This window comes from Syngnathus leptorhynchus, chromosome 16, assembly GCF_054491065.1.
Source record: "Syngnathus leptorhynchus isolate UIUO chromosome 16, UIUO_Slep, whole genome shotgun sequence".
NCBI classification, from domain to species: Eukaryota; Metazoa; Chordata; class Actinopteri; order Syngnathiformes; family Syngnathidae; genus Syngnathus; species Syngnathus leptorhynchus.
This window is the reverse complement of record NC_141210.1, coordinates 6,596,182-6,615,220: the sequence shown is the minus strand read 5'-3', so window position 1 is coordinate 6,615,220 and position 19,039 is coordinate 6,596,182. Positions and strand designations below refer to the sequence as shown.

The 19,039-nt window shown below is 40.8% G+C and overlaps 2 protein-coding genes across 3 annotated transcripts; one reads left to right on the top strand and one right to left on the bottom strand.

Moving 5' to 3' along the window:
• The first annotated feature begins 151 nt into the window (after positions 1 to 151).
• LOC147044465 (sphingosine kinase 1-like) lies at positions 152 to 6,741 on the top strand. Of its 2 annotated transcripts, XM_085934285.1 has the most exons (6): positions 152 to 255; positions 332 to 891; positions 2,950 to 3,099; positions 4,007 to 4,101; positions 4,175 to 4,290; positions 4,519 to 6,741. In XM_085934285.1, exons 2-6 carry the CDS (start codon positions 474 to 476, stop codon positions 5,381 to 5,383), a joined length of 1,644 nt encoding a protein of 547 aa, XP_085790411.1. In that variant the 5' UTR covers positions 152 to 255; positions 332 to 473; the 3' UTR covers positions 5,384 to 6,741. The 2 variants fall into 2 exon arrangements, with proteins under 2 accessions (XP_085790411.1, XP_085790410.1); XM_085934284.1 differs by having other exon boundaries at positions 191 to 891.
• A 4,715-nt stretch (positions 6,742 to 11,456) lies between these two features.
• LOC147044464 (uncharacterized) lies at positions 11,457 to 18,303 on the bottom strand. The gene is made up of 4 exons (XM_085934460.1): positions 17,575 to 18,303; positions 16,493 to 16,660; positions 15,398 to 15,522; positions 11,457 to 15,308 (listed from the first exon to the last, which is right to left on the bottom strand). The coding sequence occupies exons 1-4, from the start codon at positions 18,025 to 18,027 to the stop codon at positions 12,740 to 12,742; spliced, it is 3,315 nt and encodes a 1,104-aa protein (XP_085790586.1). The 5' UTR covers positions 18,028 to 18,303; the 3' UTR covers positions 11,457 to 12,739.
• Between the last annotated feature and the right edge of the window lie 736 nt (positions 18,304 to 19,039).

Genomic DNA, 19,039 nt, shown 5'->3' with positions numbered 1-19,039 from the left:
TTGATGACGTCACAACCAACGTGACAACGAATGGGCGTGGCCATAAAGTGCGGTTATGAAATAGATATTTAGATTTACTACAGTACCTCTCAGTCAAATGTAAGTTATTTTAAATAAGGAAAATAGTTTTATCAACACTATTATTTAGAGGTAGTTAATTTACAGTGTCTGCGTCTTCAACAATAAGCAATATTTCCCTTGTGGACATAATTTATTTCTATAATTCTCTGATTTTGGATATAAAAATAATTCTAGGTAAGTGACGATCATTATTTTTCAAATGTATACGAAACAAAAATAATACTGAGATTTATTAGAAAATGTACTGTAGGAGCGTGTTGGCTGCACTCTCACCTTTGGCCACTAGGAAGAGACGCTGAACCAGGAATAGTGCCCTGGCGCACGGAGCGTCCCGCAGCAGAACTCTACTTGAGTCGGTACCGCACCGCCATCCTCGTGCTGGCCTGGCCGGGATGGAGCCTGGAGCGGAGCCACCCCGTCAGCGGAACGGCTTCGTGGGCATGCTTTATGGGGAGTTTACAGACACGCTCGACGACAAGGTCCGCTTCTCTGTCAGCCTGACGGAGAGCGCTCTGACCATCCAAAAGATCTCCTCATCGCCCAGCCGGACTAAGGTGGTCTTCAACTTGACGGACTGCGTCGGTTGCCGGGCGTATAGAGCAACGGACAGCGCGGACGTCGGAGCCTACTTCACCGCCTATTTCTACCCTTTCAAACGGCGCTGGATGAGCGCAGGAGTGGCCCGGCAGCGAGTGGAGCAGTGTTTTCGGGTGGCGCTGGTTCAGGACCCCCGGACTAACCTGCGGGAGGCTGAACGGTGGGCTTGTGCCATCAGGGATGCTTCTGCGCAGCAGGCGCGCCGGAAAGACGGTGAGCAAGGTCACATTGTTTACATTCATGCATTTTATATGGGTCATCCCAGAATTCACGGCCGATTAGACATAGATTATAAATAGCATTGTATTTTATTCATATATATAAGAATAACTTTGATCATGTGCGTTTTTTTTCTGCTATTATACGAGTGTCTGTATTATCAGACAAAAGTTTATCATAAGTAACGAGGTTGCATTGGTTTAAATGACAAAAAAATGTTGAGGAAAATACTGTCCTTATGTCTGTGGTTTAAAAAAAAAAAGTGAATTCTGCTTAGTCATGTGGTTCATTTTTTTCCCTCCTTTTTAGATAAATATCTTTTTGTAATGTATATTAACTTCTAGCTATTATTTAAAATATGTCTGTGCCTACAATGCTCTTTGTTATATTGTGTAAGTTCAAACAAGATGATTCATGTTCAAACCGACTCACAATCCTCGCAGAACTAGTTTGCCGGACAATACGCTTGCATTTCTTTTCCGTCAATAACCTGCTAAACTTGCTCGGAAGGTAAAACGTGAAGATGAAAAAGCATTCTAGACTAGCACACATAATTGACTGCGTTAGTAATATGGGCCAAAGTTAATCAATTAATCATCCAACCACTCCGCTTTCCATATTCGACTTGTTTTTCCTGCACATTTTCTACATTGGAAAATAAATGACCACAAAAAAAAAAAGCTGATCCACATTCATCCAGATTTTCTATTTACATTTCAAACTACTGCACTGTCAACAAGAGCGTCGCTGCTGCTCACGCTCTATTCATCTGAGCAATCAATTCCCACCGAGGATTTATTGTTGATGTGAAGAAAATGAAAACACAGCTGATTTCCACAGCTAAAACTGTCTAATGAGGTCCCGTCCTCCTTTGCCTCCCGATCTAATTAGTCTCTCATCTTGGATTACAATGAGGTGTTAATTAACATGTAAACAATACGGGGAGCTGTTTACTCTGCTAATTACGACATCACTCATATGGGAGGACTGTTTGCGTGCAAGTATCAACTGATAACTGGGTAACCATTTGGGATGTTGCTTGAAAAAGATGGAAGTGGCCACATCCAAATCAAATGTGTCCATCCAGGCTCCCTATGGTTTGCAGTCAGCAGGAGTTTGGCAGACAGAAGTGAAGACGGTCGGTAACTTGAGCGGTATCAGTGGCGCTTGGTCTCTGTCCTCCGATTGGCTTATCATTGATCCACTTTACTAGTTTGATGAGAAGCTCGTGAAGATTTTTTGTCTTTTCTTGTTTTCAGCTCGACACATCTTTCGCTTCATTCCAAATCTAAAGTAGCCTGTAAAAACGAATACTGTTGCGGTAGTAAATGACGCTTCTGTGGCAAAGGGTGAATGAAAGTCAGCGTGAATGGTTAATCCCTTATCGAGTATTTATCCTAAAGTTAATTACATTTGAGCTTGCTGCAGATGGTAAGGTTGGATTAAAAGAGCAAGAGAAGTGCACAGTGCAAGTTTTGTATTATGTCAAATAGTCTGCAAATGAGAAGCAATAAAATACACTACTGATTGACTTCTAACTTGTTTTGACTTCAATTCATTTCATTTAATACTTTATTTAAATTGCACCTCGGAGGTTCTCAGTTCAAATTTTGCAGCTCCAAGTCACTGAAAAAAAAAAATCATGATGGGTTGGATTACATTTTTTGCCATTCAAAAGCTCTTCCACAATTGAATTTCCACCATTGTACTGCATCTGATGATATTCTGGAAGTGAGAAGGTCCTTTGTGCTTTGATACAAATAAAAACAATGCTGACCGTGTGTGGCTGAATGGAGGCACAGTTCGGGCATGTGCATGTTTGTTTTTCCACCCTTTCCTCACGCCTCCTGCTGGAATCACACCTCTGTACCACATTGCCAATGTGGAGTCACATGCAGCTAAATCCTGCAGTGCATTGTGGGTAATAGGTTTCAAGCTTATGTCAGATTGATGGATATATAGTTTGGTTTGTAATACAACAACAAAAAAAGAAGAGGAAACTGATTGAAACACACACATGCTCAAAATGAATTCATGAATTTGATTCCCCAGGTATCAGCAACTCGGAGATACGGCGGCCTTGCAGAGTCATGATCCTGGTCAACCCTCTCAGTGGACGCGGCCAGGCTCTCCAGCTCTTCACCGGCCACTTGCAGGGCATGCTCACTGAAGCTGACGTCCCCTACACGCTTGTCATCACAGGTCAGCAATGCAGTTCTATTTTACAATGCATAACCATAAAGAGGTTAAAATTTTCTTTGTAAATGCAACACAACTAGTTGAAACACGGTGTTCTGATTAGTATTTCATTTGTGGTTATTTTTTTATGAGGTTTCCTCTCTAATTATAAAGTGTGATATTTGTAAATAACTACAACCTTAAATCCACTTTTTAACAATCATGACAAACGACATAGAAAATGAATAGACGTGATGGCTATTTTTTTTCCCCAGCTTTTTCTGAAATCAAGACATAGTACATAAAGCCAAAGAAGCGAGCATCTCCGGGTGGGAGGGATTAAACTTTTAATCTCAGCAAGGGACCACTGCACTGACAACTGGGCCATCCAATCTCCCACTTACACACTCTTAATTCGGAATATGCGGGTGTGCATCATTTACTCCGCTGAAGCTTCTTGTATTTCAATTGCTCCTAAAAAAAAAAAAGATACATAAACACACTCATGTCTGTTTTTTTTAAGTAACTAGACAACCCCTGAAGGTTGAGGTTAGCGTGTTAGTCAGTCACTCCTGAATAGGAAAGTGACTGGGAGGGTAATGCATCAGGCTTGAGAGCTGACAGCTTCCAAGTGCTGACTCGGCTTGCTGAGCAGTTTGCTCCTTCTGCCGCTTTTGTCTGTCAGCACAATCTATCCTGACATACTGTACAAACAAAACAGAGCAAGGGAATAATTGTGATCAATATTGTAGCCGTCTGCATCCATTTGTGCTAATTTAGCTGTCTCCGTTCTTGTATGACTTTCCCGTTTTTTTAGGATTATTAACACGCTGCTCACGGGAGACTATTATTATAGCCATACTAGAAAAGAGCCCCAAAAATGAAGAAACACTCATTTTTATTTATTTGGGTATTATTTGTGTGTCATCAGAGCACCAGAACCACGCACGGGAGCTGGTGAAGAAGGCGGACCTGTCCCAGTGGGACGCTCTAGTTATCATGTCAGGAGATGGGCTGCTCTACGAGGTGCTTGGACTAAATCCAGCTTGTTTATGTTCTACGTCTGGTTATTATTATTATTATATTTTTTTTCAAACAGGTGATAAACGGTCTGATGGAGCGTGACGACTGGCAAGAAGCCATCCGGATCCCTCTGGGCATTCTCCCAGGTGGTTCTGGCAACGCCCTGGCTGCTTCTGTCCACCACTACTCTCAGTCAGTTGGTCCTTTAATGAGTTATTTAAATGCATAGGCAAAAAGAAGAGCCAAGAAAAATAATTGCTGGATAAAAAAAAAAAAGTGATTTATCTTCTTCCTGTGGAATAATGGTCTGAGCTGACTGGGCACAGAGATACAGGAGAGGTCACTTAAGGCAGAGGGAATGAAGTAATAGTTTACAGATTTTTTTTTTTTTCTTTCGAACTTAATTCTTGTGTCTCTCAGGTCACCCCCGGCATGGAATGAGGAACTTCTTCTAAGCTGTGGCTTTATGCTGTGTAAGGGCCTGGTCGGTTCTTTGGATTTGGTGTCCATCCACTTGGCTTCCAAACAGCGTGTCTTCTCCTTCCTGTCCCTGGCTTGGGGATTTGTAGCTGACGTGGACATCGAGAGTGAGAAGTACCGCCACGTCGGGGCCATCCGCTTCCTGATGGGCACGTTGGTGCGTTTGGCGTCTCTCCGAGTATATCAGGGTAGGTTGGCGTACCTGCCCGTGAAGGAGAAGCCCGACCTTTCGTCCACGCCTCAGCGACCCTCGCTGTGTTCCTCCCTCCCTTGCCAACTCATTCCCAATTCCTCGCCAGCACACAAACCGCGCCGCCATTGCAACAACTTCAACCAAAACACCATCAGCGACTCCTCCATTCACACCAAAAGACCCGAGACTCCCGGCGACGGCAAAACCCGAGCACCAGTGGATTCTCTGCTCCCGGGACTGGAGCAGCCGGTCCCGGAGAGCTGGACTGTTGTCAAAGCGGAAGACTTTGTCTTGGTGCTGGCAATTTACCAGTCTCACCTGGCCGAGGATTTGTGGGCGGTCCCCGGCGCCACGGCAAACGACGGAATCATCCACCTCTTTTACGTAACTGCGGGAATCTCTCGCCCCGCCCTTTTGCGCCTCTTCCTGGCCATGGAGAAGGGTGGCCATTTAGATTGCGGCTGCCCCCACCTGGTCTACGAAAAGGTGCTAGCGCTACGCTTGGAGCCCATTTCCAAGGAGGGTGTGATCACAGTGGACGGCGAGACGGTGGAATACGGGCCGGTTCAGGCTCAAATCCACCCCGGACTGGCCAGACTCATATATGGATGAAGGCAGATTATGTTAATCTTCTAGTTGGAGAGCTTTCAAGTTTGGCCTTTTCACTCAGTGTTGATCTCTTTGTATACGCTGTGCTTTCATAAGTGCCAAAGACATTTAATCAGCCTCGGAGAATTCCTCTATTTTTATACTGAAGCAACTTGGCGTGTTTTTTTTAATTTATTTTTCTCATCCCTGCCCTTCAATTCAGGGTTCAAATTACAAATCGTTCTTCACTGCTGGCTGGTTCCAGCGTAACACACTTGAGAGATCGTGTACGTCGTTAGGGCGGATTTAACACAACGTATGTGTGCATGAGGAGCTTTGGCACATTGTTGCCGTGGCAAAGTAGTGCATTGTGCACTTTTGCTGTCAGACCTCATCAGCGCCGCACATATGAAGACAAGCACATTTTTTTCCCCATATTCCCGGCGGGATAGTCGAAGCCTCAGAGCAGGAAAAATCCCTGAGAAGATTTGAGCTAATCTTTTGTGTATGGAAAAAAGATGGGGGGGGATGTTCGAGAAAGACCAATTTGGGTTGTTGCTCATTTGATGGGATTGATCATCTTCTCTTAAATTGGAAGATTGTACTCACCCTCCTCTTGGTTCATGAGCCATCACCTCATGTGTCCTTATTAGCTTCATTTCTGTATATATATATTTTTTAAGTGACACTAATTGGGTGCATAAAAGAAGCACAAGGTCTGGTGTGTTGCATTTAAAGAGGTTTGCAATCTGTTGGCTGGAGGGAGTTGGGCACTGTTTGGACTTTGGCCGTGTTGGATTAGCCTCGGGGCGGAGGAGATGACAAATGTTAACTTCATCATCATTGGCTCATCAACATGTTTATGAACGGTGCCGCTGACTACGCTGCGGCAGCTGAATGAACATTATCATGCAGCAACGGAGGATCTTAGATGACCTTTAAGGCAATTTCGCCTTTCCTGACAGCAGATAAAAGGACAACAGAATTATGGCAAAGATGAAATGTCAAACATTAACATTCATGGTCCGACTTCTCTGTGTATTCTGAGGGAATGGCTATCTAAAAAGTCTGCACACCCCTGTTCAAAATGCTTTTTTTTTCTAATGTAAAGCTTCAACCTATCATTTTAATTTTCTTTTTTTATATTTACTTTAGATTTTTTAAAATTATTTTTAAATTATGTGTCATTAATGGTGGGAAAACACATCATTCAAAGTTTACATTTGAACAGGGGCGTGCAGACTTTTTAGAAATTGCGTGTTTACTTTTTACAGTATTTCTATTGAGGGCCCAAAATAACATCTTCCTCTCACACGTAAAGCAAAACCATTCCCACTCGCTGGAGAACTCTCATGGTCATCCAATAACCTCTCACAATAACTCCTAAAAAAATAAATAAATAAATAAATAAATATATATATATATATATATATATATATATATATATATATATATATATATATATATATATATATATATATATATATATATATATATATATATATATATATATATATATATATATTCCTTTTGCTACAGTAAGAGGTTAATTTTTTGGTGTGAGTGAAAAAAAAAAGAAATATATATGTCAATTTTATTTATTCATTAAAAAAATTATTTTGCTAAATTTGAGAGGCTTGTTGGTGTGTATGAGAGTTTTTGGGTCAGCGTTTCATTATTTATTTGGTCGAGTGAGAGTTTTGGGTGCGTGTGAGGTAAATGTTATTTTTGGCCTATACAGCACCTCATCTTGGATTGCAATGTACCTGAAGTAGACTTGACCCAAAACAAATCTCATTGAAGTAGCCAATTTTTTTTTTTTTCAATTCTTGCATTTAAATTTGCTTTATAATGCTCATGGTTGCAATATGAACCAAAATATTGCATCCTTGTTATCAAAGCATGTTACGCTCATGCATCATCATGATTACACACGTTCTCCCTATTGGATGAGTGACTTACAGTAAATATTGCTATCTGGACTTACCCTGAGCTTCTCGAGTTATATAATGCACTCTCTTCAGACTGCCACAACATTTATGTCTTTTTTTTCTTTTTAACTTAAATCTTAAGGATTAAAGCACAGTTGTATTAGAATTTGATGGGGGCTAAAAAAAAAAATCCTCCAGCATCTTTTGTAACTTACTGCCAGAAATATTTACGTGAGCCTTGCATAGAATATGTAAAGGAACGCTCATGGTAGGATGTTGTTGCACTTGTGGTTCGCTATGATAAATTATTCCACTTACTGCTGGAATGTAGCATCAGTCTGAACACAATTAGAATGGCTAGTGTCTTTGTCATGAGATTTTATTCATAATTTAGGAGACGTCTCACCGAGTTATGTGCAGAAATGAGGTCACTGATGCAGTGAGGTTTGCTGTCAGATTGTAAACCGACATTTTTTTAAAAAAAATTTTAAAACATCTTTTTGGAGTAGTATATGGTACTGTACAATGCTGGACTTGAACTCTCATACAATCAGCCTGAAGTATAATTTACAGATGCAGTAGCAGATTCAGTTATTGTTTTGCTGGTAAATGAATTGTAAATGCAGTAGATCTGTATACTGTTGTTGCTTTATGTTGGTAAGACAATAAATTTTGTAACATCTGGAAAATTGTATTTTAAATGTGTGCTTTTAAACAAGTACAAAAGTAAAAACATTATTTTACAGATATATTTTTACATTTAGCTGTGTAACACCACTCAATCACCACTGATTATATAATAATCCATAAAGAAAAATCACTTTATTTATTATTATTATTTCTATAATTGTTAAATTTAATTTCTTTTTGTGTGCATTGCAATTTGTGATAATGCTGATAATGCATTGGCCGCCATATCTCGCCTAAATTCCTCAAATCAAAACCAAAAGCAGTTTTTTTTCTTTTCTTCTTTTGCTTAAGTTGACGTGTGACAGTTTGGTGTTACAACAACAGAGGGCGCTAAATGTTCAAAAATGAGTTTTCTTGTTAAAATGACGACACGCGTAGAAGAACTGCAATGTATCACTTTTTCCGCTTGATGGAGACAAACACCGCGTAATATACCGATTATGTCTTCTAAGCGACAGCGTGTTTGTGTGCAGGTATGTCAAGTTTGCATTTTTTAAAATGACACTATATACCTTTTATTTTTCTACTGAATGCATTACGTAATTATTTGTGACATGTCGATATCTTATACAGTCAAAGCAACAACATAGGTGAGACAAAGGAAAGTCGAGACGACTAAACAAAGAAAACAGGTAAAAGCCAACGCCCAAAAAAAAAAAAAAAAAAAAAAAACCCAGACAGACAAACAAGTCTTATAAACAAATCTCAGTACTTCAATGAGAAGGTGCAATACAAAACCAAATAATGCAATGTGAGGCAATTAAATAGCACACTGTGATATATTTCATATTTGTTTACATATTGAATCCAAATAATGCTTGAGAGGTTTGTGTTCTGATTCCCATCATTCTCATAAATACAAATCTTGTGGGGCTACTTTAAAAGTGATGTCTGCTCATATTTTATTTAGCGTCCCTGAGCAGTTAGAAGGTGTGCAGATGGATTCTTCCAGAATCTGCATGCCACGTTTGTCTTTGGCAGCCCAGCTTCAGTTGATCATTGACCAAAAAAAGCATGAGGAAGTACACCTCAGAACTAATTAGTTAATTAACTGTTTCGAGAAAATTAAGTCATACATTCAGCCTGAATCTTAATTATTGGCATATTGTAGACACAAGGAGTGGAAGACTGCAATTTTACACTTGAGACTTTTCTCCATATATGTTGTAGCGCACCAAGTTTCACATTGATTAGAAGTTTATGAGAATGTCGATTGTCATGACTCATCAAATATGTTTTTTTGCAGACATTAACAGTTAGTGCATCGAATCATGTGTACAAGCTGCTCTGCACTGTTTCCCAGAAATTCCACAGTCTTCTGTGAATTTGTTTGACCTCAAAGAAGAGTTCAGAGCGTGAGTGCATGACTCGCATTTAGGTGTGACAGTATTTAGATTCAGCAGGATGAGAAACAAACTGGTTGAATCTTCAGCAGTCATTGCACGCATTTACATTGTATTACCACGACTTCTATTTTTTTTTTTGTGTGAAGTGGGTTAATAAATTTATCAAGAGTAAGTCAAGAAAAAATGGCTTTATAATAGTAGGTTTTATTCACCACCACCAGTCTAAACATGGCATTGTGATTAATATTGTGTTTTTGGAATATGAAAATCTTTTTTTGTTTCAAGGTGGGCGACCATTTTGCCACTCGCCGTCGACTGCCTTGGGACTCAGGTAACGACCAATCACAACTCGGTTTACGGCCCAAGTGGCACAATTCCAATTGTTTCCTTTCATATGACGTCATTTGTGAAATTCATTTGCCTTTAATTAATATCTACAGTTTTTATTTTAATTTTAAATCAAGTTTAATCTCATGTCACATTCAAATTCTCTCTGTAAGTCGATTGGACACTCTGCCAGATGAAGTTAGCACAGGTGTGACCTCTGGGAAAAACACATGAAGTCAGCTTCCGTGCCACTTGGAAGTTTTTTTTTATTTTTCCCCCGGGTGGAACGTGTGCCTAAAAAGCAAGCGATGAAAGCAACTGTACAATTTTTGGTACTTGCCGAGTTGTTCAGCATTAATACCGCTTGGCTGCTTTCTCAGCAGACTGATCTTCACATCTTCAAACCAGCTGTTGTCATGCAGCATCTGCAATTCAAAGCTGTTCTTCGCGTGACTCGGCGCTGGTCTTAAAATATTTTTGGAAATATATTCACGTCTGTAAAAAGGACACATTTGCACTGACCCGCGTGTGCATGATCAGAAAGCTGATGGAAAATTTCATCAGCCTTTTGGATTAATTGAATGAGCGTGAGCACGCTCATTAACGCGTGACTCATTTGGCGTTACTATCATAAATAAAGTCCTTGATTGGTATACACGCCAATTCATTCCTATCACGTCTGGTATGGTATTTCTAGTGTTTTGTTATCTTTTATTTTTTTATTTTTGTGGCTGTTGTATCATCATCATCATCATCACGCCGAAGGACGAGTATGTCAGGATTGATCATTTATGATAAGCGCTTTGAAGGCCCGGTTGAATGGATGACTTCGAGCGTAACGCGTGTGCTCTCGTCTTTATATCCCACCTCCATTGAGTCGAACGGTCTTTCTCCTCTCTTATGCGTATTGTGTTGTCTGATGGCAAAGTCAAGTCTCTCATCACCATGTAAATGGCTTCAGGGAGACGAGAGACGATTGCCATCCAAATGTAGATTTGAATGTGAGCCGCATCCCATTCCGGGAGTTGCGGGATATTTTTGCACATGAGTAAACGTTCGCAAATGTTATCAGTCTGGAAATCGTTCCGACAATAAATGGCTTGCTTTTCTTTGAGGTTGTCCATCATCGGTCTTAGCTGATACGTGCCCATCCCCGCTCCATCTATCTTGCACGTCCTCCCTCACGTTTTGTTTCTACTTGTTGAAACTATCTCAATGGAATATTAACAACGATATTCATTCCAGTTGATATTAGCAAAACTAGAATGGGACTGTGGATTAACACTGCAGCCTTATTTAAGACACTCCAGACAAGGCGGAACATGAAAAAGATCAACTTCTTAGATATTTAATCCATCCCTGCTTGTTCCGCCTTGAGGCATGCATGCTTTTTGGATTTAAGTCAGTTGGCAGAGTCTTTTCTTAGCTGCTCGGAAGAAGTCATCCATGATTTAAGAGCTAATGTCGAAGAATTGAGGTTACCTGACTTTCTAGAGTCAAAAACTAGTTTTGCCTAGAATTTGTCGGAAGAAAGGTTTGGGAGATATGGCCCGAAATTAAAAAAATTAAATAAAAAAAATAACAAAGTGAGTCTTTCTTTACTTTTGAATAATTGTATATGTTCATGATAACGTTCACTTAGTAATACTTTTTTTTTGTTGGTACTATTACTCCTGCTTGGAATAAACAAACTCACTAATCCTTATTTACACAACATTTGAGATGCAAAAATATTTCAGTCAATAAATAGCAGCAGTTTCATTGATGTCTAAAACGGCTTTATTTGTCCTGAAAACAAAGACAGATCACCATTTTCAAACTCAAACGCCAGCACTCTTGCCTTTTTATCCATACATAGACGCTTTTTTTTTTTCTGCCAAGGCAACTGTGAATGTATAAATAGTAACAAGAAAGAAAACACAACTTGAATTCTCGAGTCACTAAATCATTTCAAAAATCGCCCGTACCGTAATAACAATAGCTGAGTAACAGAACATTCCGTACAACAGAATATCTACCTTCAACGTACTTTAAATGTAAAGTGCACCATAAGCGTCAACTGGAAAATAGCCCTATAGTCACAAAAAACAAACAATACAATATTCCTGTTTGATTTTTAAATCTTATCTTGTGACTTTGAAAATATACATATACACAACAAAAAAATTGACAATCGTTTGGTTGAGTTTGTAAATATACGCAGTTAAAAACTATAGTTTCAGTTTGTGATGGTCTGTGAGCATATTGTCCTTTCATGATCTACCTAAATAAAAAGCAATTGTTTGGTTAGACTAATGAATATCTGTACTACGCTAACAATAGCCTAGCAATATTAGCAATAGCATCAGCAGCTAAAAGCAACATGTTATTGATGCGAATGTGCGTACAAATACAAATCGATGCCATTCGTTGTCGTCTTCACGATTGTTCTGGAGCAGTCGAAAACAACGCTTAGGTGTGTCGTCTTGTTGCTGAACTGTCTGGCTTAACCAGTCAGACAATGTGACGGAAAAGCAAGTTCATCTAATTAACTGTCAGAGGTGTATTCAAAAAGTCTTCTTTGTTCCGTTTGTCCCATGAGAATAAAACCAAAACATCTCTGGAAACAAGTTGGCATCCAAGTCCTCCGGTTTTCTGCCACATCACCGAAACGTGTATTATACGGGATAACGGAATACGTGATATGGAATTCAACTTTGTTTCAACTCAGTTCCTGTGCTGAGGTAGCTTTCGGGGAGTGAGGGAGAAGCTCATTTGCTTTAGAAGAGGATGTTGGTGCTGTAACAGTCCAGTTTTACCGAGGCTGAGATGGGACGGTATGGTTGTGGAGATGGAACACTTCTCAAAAGTGTAGCGTCAGCAATGTTGTACAACCTGAATAGAATCTCCGAGGAAGTTATTGAAAGGAAAAAATATCCGTCGCGGTAAAAAAAAACAACCTGTGGTGAGTGTCATGAATATAACGTGCTCTAAGAAGTGGAAATGAGGTCTATTGAGATATTCCGATCGATGGCAAACACCAACGTATACAGTGTTGGCGGGTAAACTGATTTTATCACCAGCGTGTGAACGTAGCCGTCACACGGTCATACGTTCTGACCGGCGACCTCTTTAGCCGACCCATCCCTGTTGTCCACATTGCCGGATCCCGATCCCCTCTGAGTTCGTGACTTTCTCACAAGAGCTTGATTTTGCCCTTCCTTTTCTTTCTCCAAAGTCTTTGACTTTAATTCGTCAACACTCCACCTCTCTTTCCCTTTGGAATCTCGATTGGACGTCTTTTTGATTCCACTCTCTCTACTTTTCACGTCCTCCTTATCCCTCGTTTTCACTTTCTTCTCAACACCTTGCGTTTCTTTGCTTGAGGTCGGTTTGGTTTTCTTGTCAAACAAAACAACGTATGCGGTGTAGTCTATTAATAAAGAACTGGCCGTAGCTTTGTTCGATGGATTTGTTTCCGTGTCATCGGCAGTATCCGCTTTACCGTGCCTTTCCAACTCTTTGTTCGGCGAGTCGCTACAGTCGACATACTCCTCAGAGGTGGAGGAGCGATTGGAGTCATCTCTCGAGCGATCTCTCGATAGATATCTCGAGCGATCTCTCGAGAAATCTCTCGCACGATCTCTCGAGAAATCTCTCGCACGATCTCTCGAGAAATCTCTCGCACGATCTCTCGATAGATCTCTCGAGCGATATCCAACACTCGTGTCCAATGTCGGAATACGCGAAGGCAAATCAGCAGAAGTGCGTCTGACGGCCGTGGTTGACCGTAGTTCTCTCTTTGTTGATTGGATGGCTTTGGATGGTGTTTGTTCTTTTGGAGATTGCGGGGAGTCTTGCGAAAGTCTCCGGATGTTCTTCTTTGCCGAGTTTGCGGTATTATCAGGAGACTTTGTCGACGTGGCATCCGTCCTGTCGGTAGACGTCTCGATCGTCGCCGCTTGAATTCGCTCCCACATAGTCAATGGGGAACTTTGACTGTAAGATATTCGTTGTGGTTTGTTTTCTTTGACATGGTACGTTTTCTTGTTAGATTCACTTTCATTCAGTATTTTGCGAGAATCGGGATCGGTGAGCTGTTTCGATGTAGCCTTGCTTTCAAGGTCGTCGACCGTCTTTGACTTGTCGACTTGTCTCAGCGTCTTTACGTCATCTAAAGTATTTTTTTGAATATTCACATTTTGGCTATTTGGTGGTGGTGAAGAATTCAAGGCATCTGATTGGATTTGTCTTTTGTTCCCCGAGACCACTGGAGTACCTCCCTTTCGATCATGTAGTCCAACGGATTTTTTATTCTGATTGTCTGCAAAGGTTTCTTTTTCTTTATCCTCGTGATTTTTCTCGAAGGAGTCACTCCTTGTGTCATCTTTCTGCAATCCCATTTTTCGATTACTATTTTCATGCATTTTAGGCGCAGACTTGATTTCTCCAGCCGACTTGTGGATGGTTTCTTCATCTCTGGTCAGGCTGTTCAACCTCTGGAGAGTGCTTATATTTGGCGTGCTCGGGCCGTTGCTGATATTCTGGTCTTTGCTAGTCGGGTGGGTAATATACGTTTTCAGGGTTTGATTACTTGAGCTTGAAGATGAGGACGAGGAGGGGTGGGAGGTGTCACGAGTGTGACTTTTCGAGGAGCTATGTGATGACTCTGTATGATTAGCTTGAACCAGATGTGTGGTTTTAGTTTCTGTGTGTTCTGTTCTCGAGTTTGAGTCACCTGGGCTTGGCAGGTTAAGGGCTTGGGCAGAAGATGAACTAGTCAGACTTTCTGACGATAGTCTATTCCTTTGTTCGGAAGCGGGTTCGATATTACCGGTACTACGACGGATGTGTTCAATGTTGCTGGACATGGCTTGACCATCATTTTGACTTGTTGATGAAACTGAGTGTATACCGTGAACAGGTCTGGATGAAAGTGAGTGAAGGTCAGGTTTGTCAGCTTTTGTACCGGTGGAATCCATGCGATGCAACCTATCATATATCGACTCTTTAACTTGGATCCGATCTTGAGATGGTGGGGGATTTGTCTTCTCCTCGATTTTCGTATCAGTCTCTCTGGGTTTAGCAACCTCTAGCATGGGTTCTTTGGGCATGGTGAAAGGATCTTTGAAGCGAATGGCTTGACTGGTTTCAAACCTCTCGGAGCGTTGCAGATGCACTTGAGTCGGTTTGTTCATATCCATGATGTTTATAAAACCGATAACATCCCTTGGGGGGTCAGGCTCGGGCCAGGTGGGCAAGTAAGGGATCAAGTATGCCTTCTCTAGATTTAAAAGTCCAGGATGGATGCTTTCATCTTCTTGCACGGGTTCTTTACTTCCTCTTCCTCGCCTTCTCTTCTTAGTATCTGGCACCTCTGTTGTCTGGGACTCTTTTGGGCTGTCTTGGTCAGGAGAGTTAGTGCTAGCATTTTCTCCAAGAAGTAAAGCATACATGGGGTTGTACATTTTCTTTGGATTCGTAGAAGCAAGGACAACAGGTTCTAGGTGTGGGAGGGGTTCACGTTCAGGCTCTGGATCCATGCTGACTTGCTGGAGATCAACAAATCTTGAGGTGGTGTAAAGATGGCGAAAGACGTGATCAAAAGCTTCCACTGCCTGGCCTGTAACCACGGTGACCAGGTTTTTGTCCAGTCGTGAGGACATCCAGGTGAAACTGTAAAACAAAAAATATATTCATGACAAAAGCCGTCTGAGAGTTGATGACAAAGAAATTTGTCACTCTCAAGCATACATGTCAATTACCTAAAAGATCCAGATACGGCTTTGTCTCCATCGATGAACATGAATCGGTGTCCCAGTCGACCTTTCACCTTGGTGCAGGAACGAGTGTAGAACTCTGTTCCTTCCGTGCAGCGTACCCGAAGGTGCTATAATTTAAAAACACTCATTATATTCTTGCTCATATGCTGAATGCTAGGAAAACAAAGTAAACTGAAAATAATTGAAAGCGGTATTTGTGATGAGTGCCTTTGAAACCAGGATATTACATTTAAAGACTGGGACAATATCGTCTTTTGTCACGACATGACACGGTCTTGTGAAAAATTCCCCTTTGCTTATGATCACAGCTTTCTCTTCCCCTTTGTGCATTCCTTTGCGTGATAAGCAAACTCAGCAGATTTTATTTGAAGCCTTTGGGCATTCAAAAAAGAATGTTGTGTAAAATATGATCATTTACAAGATCATCTCATTGCAGTATTTAAGTAGTGTAGTGTAAACAAACACAGATGCATGAAAAATATGCAAAAATAAAATGCAGCTGGGGATTGTGAAAATCTTGAGGGTTGATGAAGGCAGATGTTGCCAGAGTAAATCGGTCAGAAAAGCAGCCCACTTGGCAAATGCTGAGCCGAGCTCACTTGTCATGTTTGGCTGTCATGTGCAAGCTTTATTGAGCTCAGGATCCCTCACGAGACTTGCATTTTCTGCTTTTTTTTTTTTCTTCTTCTGGTAATCCAGAAGCAGATGGTACCGAGAATCCTGTCAGGCTGCCTTTGTGCTTTCTTTTTGTTCCGCCAAAGAGTTTGAGCGTGACTGTATTTTTTTTTTTTTTTTTTTTAATGTTTCTACCGCATATTGTAAACAACAATGCGCTTGTTAAAAGAGCTGCTTATACGCCAATGATGATTCAAGACCATCTGAAACCACAACGATGATTCAAGCATAATGAAGTCACTAACTTCTTTTTAAATGTGTGTGAGAATTTTGCCTGGGGTGCAATTGCAATTCAATCTTTATTCGCTTTTCCTCTGTCGTCATCCGATTATGAGGTTACAAGACTCTTTTTTTAAATATTAATCTTACAGTAGTTATTCCCAATGTATTTTGACAGTGTACCTTAAGATGTCCTGCGTGCATGTTGGCTCGCTGACACATAGACAGGAAATGAGGTAATGATGTGCTTTCCAACAAGATGTAGACAGAAACCTTCCTTCTAAAGCCAGCATCAATCAAATCTTTAAAGATGTCAACATCGGTGAAGACGTCCATTACAACAGCAATGACCTGGAAGAGACACACACAAAAATTGGAGTCAAGAGGTTCCACGGATTTTGTTTAACTCATACTAGTGAAAACACCAACGTCTTCAAACGTGTTCTAGGAATGCTGCGTTCTTGCATATCGTGACTGTTAGTGACGTTACATAATGCACACTTATGCAAATAATTAACAAAGCATGAAGGCACAGGAAGGAGATTCCTTTAGTCTTTTAGGTAGGTGATTCATAACTAGTGGGGCAGGACACAAACGTGGTTCGTGATTCACATTATTGCTGGTTTTTGGACCGGTAGTACTCGTTTTATGGTACCTCAAAAAAGCATGCTCTGTTATTTATTGGAATATTTGACATGTATGGCTTTGAAGTGTTTTTAATATGAATACATATTTCATGGAGATTTACAGTACTGTAATAATGATTTTACTATTGCCTGACTGGAACTTGGTGAATGACTACAGGGCGTAAAAATGGATAATGCCACTGCCCTAAGAATAGGACTTGGTCGTAAATCGTGGACAGCCAGTACAGTCTAATATTTAGTGTGTATCGCAGCTCTGACTCGGGAAAATAACTTAAAAAAAATAATAATCAATTATTTTTCCATTTTTTAAAGTGGGTCACGAGTTAGCGTCAACAGAAAAAAATGTCAATCGCAGGGCAACAACAGTTAAGAACCGCTTCTTTAGATAACACTGATTAATCGTCACACTTTGAGTTTGGACTCTGAACTCAAACTTCCAGCCTACAACATTATGACAGATTCATATTTTTGTATTTTGGAAATGAAGCAATAGTGCAGCAACCGCACACTATTCATAACAGATGGCGCCATGTTAATTTGCAAAGAAAACAAAACACGTTAAGTGCAAGCAAATGTAGGAAATTGCACACGCAAAAAAAAATAAAATAAAAACAGCACCTTTTGCGCCTGTGCGATCATCCTTCTGACAATCTCCTTAATGTGCGTCTGACCCTCCAGCGGCGGTTGCGTGTACACGGTGGTGCGCGTCACCCCGCGGTAAGACTCAGTCTGCGGCCAGCCCAGGTCCATCTGCGGGATGGACATGTCCGACAAATCGGGCCAGTAATGCTGCGACAATGGGTCCTCGTTTTCCTCGGCATCCTCCGGGAAGAGATCTGAACCAGGGTCATAAGGCTCCATAGTCTTCGTGAGCATTTCCTGCTCCAAATCCGAAAGGAAGCTCCGTATTTGGCGTTCCTCCACGAACTTGTGGAAGGTCTCGCGACCATCGCGGAGGAGAACCTCCAGAGCGAGCCTCTGGTCCTCGCTGTACAAAAAGTCCGGTTTGGACTCATTTGTCCGTGGGTTCACGTTGTAATCGTCCAGGCACTGAATTTGAGACAGAGCCATAATGAAATCAAGAATAAAACGGAAGTTTCCAAAAACCAAAAAAAAGTTTGTGAAGTTCCTAGTTGCGGGGAAGTTTGCTGAGTTTGAATCACAACAGTTGAACTCCGGGATGGTTAAAAATGACTCCTTCAAATACTGTCATGGAAAGAACTTCCATGTTACATGAAGAGTTGATCTCGTTGCATCTCACAATGAGGAAGAAAACGCTTCAGCTCGATCGGCCGGCCGGCGAGCGAGAACTTGGGTCACGCCTCTACTGAGGCACCGCCCGACAGGTGTGAACTTGGCAATGAAACAGACACCTGACACACCTTTGCTCACGTGACCCCGCAACGATTTCTTGCAAAAAAGATTCTAGGTGGAACTCCGATACAAAGAAAGGCAACCCATCCCCTTTAAATGATTCATTAAATCATTAGAAGCAATGCTGAAAATCACCAGCAGAAACCTGATGCAATGTTTTACCTGTTCTTGAAAGAATTCAACTTCCTGCTCGAGCATGGGAACTCCAGAGATTTTGAAGAAGACCAAAATGAAGCACATAATCATTTGGAGTGACTGGAAATATTTTAGTGGGGTGATGAGGTGTTGTAGGCGTAATTATTGATGTATTCAGACTTTAAGTTTTTTTTTTAAAAAGAGATACATTCGTATTTAACAGGCATATATTGTTTTATAATTTCAGAATGAAATAACAAATTGTACATGTTGCATTGGTTACATTCAAATAAATGAAGCTGTAATTAATTCTCATATTTGATAGTCTATAGTTAGCAATAACAATGGTTAATGTTGACTGTTTTACATATGTTTGTAATTGTTTTGTAGGTAGGTAGACAGTTTGCTTCAGGCGCTGGCAACCCACATCATGCCTCAGCTGACTAAATGTCAGCACTTCTAATAAAGACTTACTAAGAAGGGAAGAGAACAAAAGTCGTCACAAGTTAGCTCGGCAGATTTCAACTTCCTTGGAGACATTTCAAGAGGCAAGACCAATGTAGTTGACTCCATT

What these genes read in the sequence shown, in the direction of transcription:
- LOC147044465 (XM_085934285.1), top strand. Translation starts at nt 474, where the DNA reads ATGGAGCCTGGAGCGGAGCCACCCCGTCAGCGGAACGGCTTCGTGGGC. An exon ending in CTACACGCTTGTCATCACAG is followed by an intron (nt 3,100 to 4,006) that starts GTCAGCAATGCA and finishes GTGTGTCATCAG; the next exon opens with AGCACCAGAACCACGCACGG. An exon ending in TCTGTCCACCACTACTCTCA is followed by an intron (nt 4,291 to 4,518) that starts GTCAGTTGGTCC and finishes TGTGTCTCTCAG; the next exon opens with GTCACCCCCGGCATGGAATG.
- LOC147044464 (XM_085934460.1), bottom strand. Translation starts at nt 18,027, where the DNA reads ATGGCTCTGTCTCAAATTCAGTGCCTGGACGATTACAACGTGAACCCA. An exon ending in TGATCGCACAGGCGCAAAAG is followed by an intron (nt 16,661 to 17,574) that starts GTGCTGTTTTTA and finishes TGTCTCTTCCAG; the next exon opens with GTCATTGCTGTTGTAATGGA. An exon ending in TGCACGCAGGACATCTTAAG is followed by an intron (nt 15,523 to 16,492) that starts GTACACTGTCAA and finishes TTTAAATTATAG; the next exon opens with CACCTTCGGGTACGCTGCAC.